General features: G+C 35.8%; 1 protein-coding gene across 2 annotated transcripts; it reads right to left on the bottom strand.

The window, feature by feature from the left end:
• Positions 1-1,130: 1,130 nt before the first annotated feature.
• Positions 1,131-2,682, bottom strand: LOC113320430 (trans-resveratrol di-O-methyltransferase-like). 2 transcript variants are annotated; one of them, XM_026568345.1, is made up of 2 exons: positions 1,849-2,682; positions 1,131-1,723 (listed from the first exon to the last, which is right to left on the bottom strand). In XM_026568345.1, the coding sequence occupies exons 1-2, from the start codon at positions 2,161-2,163 to the stop codon at positions 1,658-1,660; spliced, it is 381 nt and encodes a 126-aa protein (XP_026424130.1). In that variant the 5' UTR covers positions 2,164-2,682; the 3' UTR covers positions 1,131-1,657. The 2 variants fall into 2 exon arrangements, with proteins under 2 accessions (XP_026424130.1, XP_026424126.1); XM_026568341.1 differs by having other exon boundaries at positions 1,131-1,751; positions 1,849-2,675.
• Positions 2,683-10,756: the final 8,074 nt, after the last annotated feature.

Genomic DNA, 10,756 nt, shown 5'->3' with positions numbered 1-10,756 from the left:
ATTCGACATATTGGGAAGGAAACCAAAAATATTCTATTTGGCCATGTGGGAGATAATTTCCACCATATGCTTTTTTTTCTTCCCATCAGAAAAGAAAGATAGCATACACTTGGTTTGGTTTGGACAAAAGATGTTAAACATGCATATGGGACATTTGGAAGACATTTATATCTAATCTATATAGGTTGGCACAAGATTTGGACACTGGCCAATTTTTTGGTGATGGAGATTCAAGAAAAAAATCAATCCGACGATGGTTGAAAATTAAAGATTTTGGTTTTCTGACATTCTCGATCTACTATTTTACCAGTGTTGGACGGAGTGTGGTAATAATAGTAGACGGGGAATTGGGATCTTAAAAAAACCAAAACCATCCATTTCCACTACCACTTGTCATCCGGCTGATTGTATTTTGAGGAAACTAAAACCAAAAAAATGGTGGTGTTCTTGTTCTTCTCTAATGTTTGTTTTTCTTTAGAAAATTTTAATTTTGTTTCCATTTGTATTCTTGTTTTTATTTCTTCGATAATTCATAGAGGGAGGTAGGATTTATGGACACTCTTACATGGACAAGATCAGACAAGATTTGTACCATTTTCTCCGCAAAACCCAAACGACAATGAATTTAAGTGTAATATTTTGAGGATATATTCCCCTTACAAGACTCTACATTCCTACAAAACAATGAATGCAATTCGAGATATCAATCTCACCATCTACCAATCTTAATTTCAATCGTTAAATTTGAACGGCTGATATTCAAAGGGGTAGATGGTCGTTTTATACATCTCGAATTGTGTTCACTTTTTGTAGGAATGTAGAGTCTTATAAAAGCCACATATCATCAAAATATTATACTTAAATTCATTGTCGTTTGGGTTTTTGCGGAGAAAATGATGTAAATCTTATCTAACATTGTTCATCTAAGAGTGTCCATAAATCCTACCTCACTCGTATATTGACAAGTTAACAACTAAATATATTTATGCATTGTAGTGCATTTTCCCCACTTCCATTTCAAAGCGAAAGGCACTGTATCCCATATGCATCAAGTGGAGGGTATATTCCCTACCCTCTTTTTGTTAATGCATTGGTAAAGTCACAGATATCAATGAGCTAAGTTTTAAAACTCTTCAGCACCAATTCTTTTATCTTTGCCGATATAAAATAAAAAAACCGTTTGTACAAGCCACCATCAGTAGCGAGGCATGTTTTCAAACAGTTCTTATTCAGAACAATAAAACAGAACATAAGAACAACACGACCACTGACCCTCAGTAACGGAGAGCCAGAAAAAAATACAAACTCACAACCCAATATCAAATCAAAATACATGACGCGTGAAACTTAATTAACTAAACCAAGGATTTTCTGCTGGTTTCCGCTGGCTTTCCTTGAAAGACCGAAAATTACTTTCAGTCATGTTACATCCACAGCACTTACGGATAAACCTCGATGAAGGACCTAAATCCGTGGACACGAGTTATTTTGTAGTCAGTAAAACCTGACTCGAGGAAAAGTCTTTCCCATTCTTTCTCAGTTCTCTGTTTAGCATTATGAATAGCCATCATCATAATGTCAAAGAGTAGTTGAGTTTCAGTAATCAAATCATCTTCTTGTTTGTTCTTGTCTTCTTCAATCACTGCATCTATTATTATCACCTTTCCTCCCTCTTCTCTTGACGGAATAGCTTCTCTGCACCTTTTAAGTATTCTAACACAATCTGTATCGCTCCAATCATGAAAAATAAACTGCAAGTCATAATCATGAGATTTAAGTCAAGGGCATAAGTGCAACTCAAGATTAAAAGGAGCAGAAACCGATAAATAAATTCAGATATATATATACCTTCAATAAAACTGCATCTGCACGAGGGATGGACTCGAACATGTCACTCCCAATGAACACTACATTAGCAGTCCCTTGTAAGTTTGCAACGACATTTGGGAGATCCAGAACCATGCAATGGAGGTGCGGGAATGCTCTAACAACGGCATGAGCTGTAGTTCCAGTCCCACCTCCTACGTCAACCAGAGACTTCAAGTTATCGAATACCCCCTTGCCTTCATTAAGAATTACACTCATTAACACGTGAGAGTCATTAGCCATGGCATCATGGAAGTTCTTGCCAAACTCAGGAGTCAGGATTCTGCTCCAACACATTCCATATCTTCATACCATGAGCAGCCACAAATGGAGTAGATTCACTGCCCTGAAACCAAGTGCTTAAGGTATGCAAAGATGATACCATCAAAGGATCGACCATGGAGAGAACAACGGATGACATTGTATTGGAATTATCTTTTACTAAAAGCCTTGAAGTTGGTGTTAGTACATATCCGTCTTGTTCTTGATTTTCGCCAAGGCTTTGTGTTGCAAAGATTTCCGAATGAATCATAAATCGCATTAACCTATTCAAGGGATCAATCCTCGCTGATTTTAGAGAGAGTGCATGAACGAGGCTAGAGAGAGTCATGGGTTTTCCATGGTTGTGGATTATGTCGGGTATGCCTAATTCAACAACACATTTGAGACACATGGAACTTGCATAGTTGAATACATACTTCCAAATATGAGTATGAGCTTGGATCAACTCAATCTCCTCTTGGCTAGTCGAATCCATTTACTGAACTGCTTTGATTGTTCTTTGTGGAAGTATGATTTGCAGGATCAGTGGCTTGTCTATTTATTGAGCTGAAGGATGTGATGCAAACCACTTGGCACCCGGAATGGGGCCCTACTTTGTTCTCTATCCGAAGGATGATGGATGTCAATGTCTTCCTTGATCGTCCAATTGAGCAACTTTAACCGAAAAAGAAATCATCGATGGAATTAGACAAGAAATGGGGGAGATAATCCTGATGATGGTGTATCGGAGATACCAGAAGTTTCATGCCAAGAAACTTTAAACATGCTCCAATCACCATCCTCGTAGTGCGGTCCTGTATCACACATAACTTATCAGTCAAAGTGACAATACATCTCAAATCTTTAATTAAACATGTTAAAGAAATCAAATTGCAGTGGAGATCAGGAACGAATAAAACACGAAATAATTTCATATTGTTTTCAAACACAACAGTGCCTTCACGTGGAGCATGAGAGTATGTGCCATTCGGAAGCTTCATGGAAGAAAAACCTATTTCATGAGTCTTAAACAAAAACTCTTTACTTCCTGTTATTAGGAGGTACGTAGTGTTTGGGCTCAAGACTGTGTCTTGAGACCCACGTAATCGGTCTGGATTCTGAGATCAAAGTGGTCAGTCCATGTAGATGGTCCGGCTAAGTGAGTAGCAAACTTGAGACTCACATAATCGGTCTAGGGTTTGTGTCTTGTAAAACAAGTTTGGTATTATATAAGTTACGACGTGATGAATGAAAAGAGGTAAAAGAAAATTACCAAAAACTTAACATGGTACCAGAGAAGGCTATTTGCGACGAGTCATTAGACCGCGCCTTTACTCCGCGTCACCCGATTTAATTGTCCGCGTGTTAGACCCAACGAGGCTACACATGAGGGGGCGTGTTGAGATTATTAGTCCCACATTGTTGGTCAATCTAAGATCCTGCGGTTTATAATCCCTTAGGGCCTCTCCACTCATTGCCAATTGGTTTTGAGTTGGATGCCCGCAGACTTTAATATGGTATCAGCAACACGTTAGAATCATCAATTAGATCGAGTTTGGGAGACTATGATAATGCAAACTTATTATGGACACAGTTGAAGAGAAGATTCTGTGTTGTAAGCGGAACCAGAATCTGTCAGCTGAAGGCTTCGTTGAGTGAGTGCAAACAAAAGAAAGCAGAAGGTGTAGCTGAGTACTTTGCGAGATTTAACAAGATATGGGATGAGATGGTCACATACATGAAGGTACCTCAGTGCAAGTGTGGTAATTGCACTTGTAATATCGCAACACAGGTCAGTATGTTGAGAGAAGAAGATTTTCTACATTATTTTTTAATTGGATTCACTAGTACAATAAGGGGTTTTAGTCACGGTTGACCTTGTCACGGTTTTATGTAAATACGTGACCAAAATTAAATTGGTCTCGGGGATATAAAATTCCGGGACTATTCACTATCTTTAGTCCCGGCATTAATTTTAGCTGAGACACTAGATTCCTATTATTTAATAGACTCGGTTTTGGCCAAGTCCTAATACGTGTTTATCTATCTCTAGAGACGTGTCTTCACTTTGATATATGATTCTGGATTTTGGATCTTGGTTTCGATATTACCGAAGTTCAAAATCAGAAAGAGGGAGGAGATAAGGTTTTAGCCTCGAAGAACAGCTGTCGTTTCTAAAACCCAAGTCCTAGAGTTTATGTTGCCAACAATTCGAAAACAAAATTCATTCTCCACTGTTATCAATCTCTATTTATCCATTCAGCTAATTCTACCGAAGATTTTATTGATCGATGAGGTCTCACGGAGATTTTTTATTGGACACGGCTTACATTCAATCATGTTTGATGCAACTGCTTAATACCCGCGCCTACGATATACCCATCTCAATTTTACCGCCAATTTTGGTTTCCCACGATCAACACTACTCCACTCCCTATTTTCTCTCCATTATTTCCTTGTTTGAAACCGCAGCAGTGTTGAAGGGATTACATGAAGCCAACTGCAAGTTGTTTTCTCTATCTGATGTTAATCAAGCAAAATCCTTCCATTCCCCTGAAACTAATATATTAAAAGGTGAAAGCGTCAACAGCTGATTACAAGGTATTCTCCTCCTAAAATCAAAGCATTCTCTTATATTTGTTTTGGGGTCATTCTCCGAATTCGGTATCTTATACTACTCTGATCAATGGGCTGGTGAATTGGGTATTACATACAAGGTGCTTGATGAAATGTCAAATAATTGGATACTGCCTGATTCTCACACTTGCAGTATATTTTAGAAAGAAAAGATTAAGTGTTGTCTTTACCTTTGGTTTTGCATTTCTTTATTTGTTGTCTTTTATATTTATTGCGTCATCTCTTTCCTTATAGTTGTTTTTATAGGATTTGAATAAGTTAACTAAGGGGCTAGTGATATCAGGTGTTAGGGAGACCTCTGCATTGGACACAATTAAAGAAGAAAAGGAAGATTTAAATGGCTTGAATGGTTATGATATTTGATATAGTGAAATCTCTTCATTTATCAAATACTAGTCGGTCTCTCATTAGTTAACCACATTTTTTCATGCTAAAATAGAATAGAAATCTATTTTCATTAGTAATAGCAAATACTTCATTAGTAATAGCAAATACTATCCGATCTCTCATTAGTAATAGCACCTTGGATATGTTTGTAATTTTTCCTTATTGTCTTTACTAGTAATCTCGAACTTCAGATATTATCTGTTCTTGGATATGTTTGTAATTTTTTGCTCCTAGCAGCGTATATATTATCTGTTCTTGCAGCTCATTTCATGGATACTTCAGACACAGAGTCTGATGGTGGGCTTCAAGAGTATTCAGATTCCCACAGCGAACAGCAGTCAGATTCCCACAGCGAACAATCAGGTTTGTTGTTTAAGTGTTTTCTTGCAGTATACATGGTTGATTCGACCAAAACATTTTGACAATATAAAGCTCCTTAAGGTTGTACCGCGCCAAACACTTATCAATTCGTTTTTCTTTTCGTTTTTTTTTTATCTCAAGTTTCAAGTGAAGATAACGTGGATGCAAATAAAGGAAAGCGGGGTAAGACAAGATTACCAAAGCTTTTAAGGGATACTAATGGTGAAAGGCGTACTGTTACTTATGATGAAGCCAACCAAGAAACCGGTAAAAATGGTTGCTTGCTCTCAAGTTACATAGGCAGCGAAGTTGGTCCAAGTCTTGGACTGAAGTATACCTGTTGGAAAGAAGTTCCACCTGTAGTGAAGAAAAAGTTATGGGAGGACGTAAAGGTATGTATTAATTAATGAAATGCCCAATGTTAAAATCCCTACCAATGTTTTATATATATATATATATATATATATATATCACTTAGTTGATGTTTATTTACCTCCAGTTTAAGTTTGATCCCGACGAATCAAAGAGGAAAGATGTATTGAGACAATTTTCTGACTTGTGGCGAGGATGGAGGAAACGAACTGCTGCAAAGCATGTTACCCCATTCGAAAAAAGCCGAAAAAAGCTTAAGAATGTTCCTTCAGATTTAAGAGGTTTTGTAGAACAAGAAGAATGGAAAGAGTTTGTAAAACGGAGATTGAACGACAAAGGCAAGGTATGTCAATTGAGCTAAACAAGATTGGGTCGAGAATTATTTTGTTACTATATAGAGCTAATACACTTTTAATTTTCAGGAGTTGTCTGAAATTGGCAAAACGGTACAAGCTCACCACAAATATCCGCATAGGATGGGACGAAGGACCTATGCTGGATTAAAGAACAAACTAGTTTGCATTCATAAGTTTTTTTTTGTTTTTTTTTTAATTTGTGAAGTTAAATGTTGAAATTAATTGCTGAGAGAGCTCGTGTATGCATTCTCATTTTTTTTCCTTCTGTTTTTTACTTGAGTTCGCTATCTGCTTCCAAAGTTTCTAACTTCAATTTTGTTGTGTTCTGTCAACATAAGCTTTTAGATGAAATATAGTGTTATACAACATAAGCATCATACTGATATTAATGTATTTGTTGTACAGAAAAGAGAAGGAAAGTGGACAAGTGATTCACCCCCTCCACGAGAATTATTATGGATACTTGCACGCCAAAATGAAAATGGGGAGTATAAGACTGAAGAGATTGGTGAAGTTGCTGCTCAAATTGTAAGATAGACAACTTCAATTTAATTATACACAAGTTCTATTTTAAAATAAGTAGATATCCTGTTTAACTCTTTATGTGTGCAAAATTTTGGTTTTGTAACAGGATGACTGCTCGAAAAATATCAAAGAGGGTACAATTGTCTGTGAAGGTAAGACAGATGCCCTTGTAAAGATTTTGGGTGAAGAACATGGTGGAAGAGTAAGGGCTGAAGGTACAAGAGTGACCCATAGTCAGTATTTTGACACTCCTCGACAGCGTGGATCATCAAATAAAGATAATCTGAATAAAATCAGAGAACTGGAAGAGCAACTAAGAGTGAAAGATGTGCAAGCAAGAATAAGTGAAGAGAACTTGAGAAAAGAATTCCAACAACAATTGGAGGAACAGTCACTAGACACAGAGAGAAAATTGCAGAAACAATTCCTTCAGTTCAAAGAATTATTGGGCAAATCCCAATATGATACGATTCAGCCACCTATGATGTCCTCAGAAAATGTCCCTGCCTTAGTGAGTTGTTTTTTTAGTTTATATTTCTAATTAAATAGAAATATAGATAGCATGCTGAACATAGAAAGTTATGAAGAAGTAAATACAAGTTAATATTTGTTATGATGAAGTTAATTGTGGTATCTTGAACCCGGATGAATTGGGTTAATCTGGTTTGATCGTTTTTGAACACCTTAATGGAAATGGCATTGCAAATTTTTCAGGGTGCTGAGGATAAGGACTTAGCTGAAACTTTGGGGGAAGCTGTTCACGATCCGAAAGGAAAGGACCAAAATATTCGGGTTTGTCAAAATTTGAACTTTAGACATATACTTATTGTTCTTGTGTATGAGTACCTTTGTCGTAATCGAGTTGCAGTAACCAATCAGGATATATTGAGAATGATAAAAAAAAATTCGTTGGATATCATTTTTTTAGAGACATAATGGGGCCAAAAGATCTAAACTGGATGCTAGAAAGACGTCTCAAGAATTAAACAGTACATCTATCCCGGCATCTCTTAAAGCGCCCGCCCAAGTGAGTGTTTTATTCGGTTTCTTTTCTACATTTTTTATCCTCAAATGTTTGGAATCTTGTACCTAATTATGATATGGTGATAAATCATAGTTTATTTTGTTGATCCTGATTTTGTTACTCATTTAATTTATCTAGGTACCTAATTCGATGTTGTCCTCAAAAAAAATGGTTTCACAGGTGAGTTGTTTAATTTGTTAGAAATTAAACCAGATTAATTGATTATGCAGGACATTCATATGTTATTATATGACGTCTGCAGCCACCAACAGGACCACCTCATCCGCCTTCTAACAGGGTAAGTTTCTTAATCTAAAGACCCCCTACTAATGGCGTTCTCATCTGAAACTAGATAACTCCAAATATAATTTTATATTTGTCATGTAGAGCCATCCGTGTGAATTGTACGACAAAATCAGCAGGGTTGTTGCGCTGGGACATGTTATTCACAGGGACTCAAAAATGATTCATGGAAAAAAAATGCGTGATGATTGTTTGCGTGTGTCGGTGGATTTTGTGGAGATAAAAACTGCAATACTTCCATATCCATCTGGTGATATTGTTACTGTGTATGATGCCCGTGAAAGTGTTGTTCAATGGCCAAAACACTTGGTGGTCCTTGTCAGAAATGTATTTTAATCTCTATTTTTTTTCAATTATGAAATCATTTACAGCGTAGTTTAATATCTCTTTTAGGTGTTGGTCGTCTTGTACTTGAACTTTTTTATTGCAGGGGCGAACGAGATTGGATGCATTTGATGAATTTGTTAAGAGAGCAAAAGAAGTGTTCAGAAGCAGGGCTGCGATCAAAGTTGAGTTGCATCGCGATGTGTTTGGTCAAACTGTAGATGTGCCTATACATATGGCACTAGAAGATATTGAGTTTTTGCACGTCTCAGAAACTTACGAACAAAGCTATAGTCTTATTCATCCGGTAAGTCTCTGTTGATTGTTGCTTTCATAAATAATTACTTCTTTTTGACTAGCTAATGGTATGCTATTGGAACTCATGTTTTTATTTGTTCCTAGATTTTTGTATGAAAAATTGGATGGCGATGCACGCAAAACCAAGTTCGGATTTATGAATCCAGCGGCAGTTCACTTTTCAGTCAATAAAACAGAACTCGTGAAAAGTGTATTAAATAGACTGAAAGATTCAGTGCCGAGTCGAAAATAATATTTATTCCTTGTAATACAGGGTAAGCGGTAGATGCATTGCATTATTCATCTCGAATTTAGATATATTTTTTTCTTCAGAATTTAACCTTAATTTGCATATCAAGTAAAAAAACTATTAGAGTTAGGGTATCCTTGTTTTTTTTTTTTGAAGCATAGTTAAGGTATTCTTTGATATCATCTGGTGTTGCTGACATTGCTTTTGCATACTTGCATATACTAACTTATTCTCTGTTCACTTTGTAGAATTCATTGGGTACTAATTGTATTTTTCGATGGGGTATTTTATTACTTAAATTCGTTGGATGAGAAGTGTAGATACAAACTAGAGGAGCAAATGAGCACGTAAGTTGATTTTGGGTTTGAACTTTTTTGTATGCATAGAAGGAAAAATGCTTAAACTCATGGCACTTCCATTGAAGGATTTGTGAAACTAGTATCCAGTTTTTAATAAATATATCTCTTTGTTCTTCACCAGTGTTTCAAAAGCTTTAAGAAAATTAGGTGTCAAGCGATCTGAAGAGAAAGTATTATGGGTGGACGTGAAGGTAAGAAAAAGAAACTTAAGATTAATACCATTATTTTACCATTATTTTGTTAAATCTTAAAGAGTATGTTTCAAATACGTAGAATTGATACATGCAGCACAACCCTAAACAAAAAGGAGATTGGGAGTGTGGATTTTTTGTGATGCTATATATGAAGCACATTATAGAAAGTTATGACACTTCAATGAGGAACCCTAAGGAGGTAGTGATTCAACTTCTTCATGCAGCTCAATATGTTTCCACGATGTGATACTAAAAATGTTTTTAACAGAGCTTACATGTGTTTGAACTCTTTGACTGCAGATGTTTAAGTCGGGGATGAACTATGGTACGACAGAAATTGATGAAATCAAAAGGGAGTGGATGGATTATATTTCACCAATTCTTGAGAAGTATGAGAAAACAATTTGATGTTTTTTCACCAATTCTTAAGAAGTATTGAGAAAAAAATTGTTGTTTAGTTTGAATTAATTAATTTAATGACGTTTTAAATACTGTCTTCCCTAGCTCCTTATTTTAGTTTGAACTTTAAAGGATTGGTGCAGCTATGATGCAAATGGTGTTCCTAAGTCTTAACTTTCTGATATTGTGTTCATTTTTCTTCTCTTATTTTTGTTTTAATTTTAATCTAAATTTGTAATGCAAATGGTGCTCATAATTCATTTTGAATAGGATATCCTTCACTGCGCATGAGAGAAACTTTAAAAGGGGGATCTGTGTGAAGGAAAACTTAACAGGTTTCTGTGATTACTTAAACCAAAGATAGATTCTGACAACATGTGTTTTGATCACATGTGAGGCATGTACTAATTGAGTGAGAATATTTTTGGTCAAAGTGCTCAATTTTGGGAGCATGGAATTGAGTGTGAGTTATTGCTAAATGGAAAAACAAAATAAAGATAAGACTTTTTAGATAATTAACATATTTCAATACATACAAATCAAAATAGGGATTACATGTTCGCTTACAAGAATAACAAAAACATCAAAATGCAAGATAATTAAGACCCTAATACAAATAAGGACATCTTTAAGTATATCACGAAGAGAAAGAACAATAAACCGTAATTAAGACCCTAATACAAATAAGGACATCTATAAGTATATCGCGAAGAGAAAGAATAATAAACCGTAATGATATCCAATTTCTTTTTATGTATAAGGGAGAGATGATGTTATGTTCGCAAGTAAATTATGACCATTTAATCTGATTATATTCTTCTTCGATAAGAGATGCTCCTAAA

This window comes from Papaver somniferum, chromosome 1, assembly GCF_003573695.1.
Source record: "Papaver somniferum cultivar HN1 chromosome 1, ASM357369v1, whole genome shotgun sequence".
NCBI lineage: Eukaryota > Viridiplantae > Streptophyta > Magnoliopsida > Ranunculales > Papaveraceae > Papaver > Papaver somniferum.
This window is presented reverse-complemented; position numbering and strand designations above follow the sequence as displayed.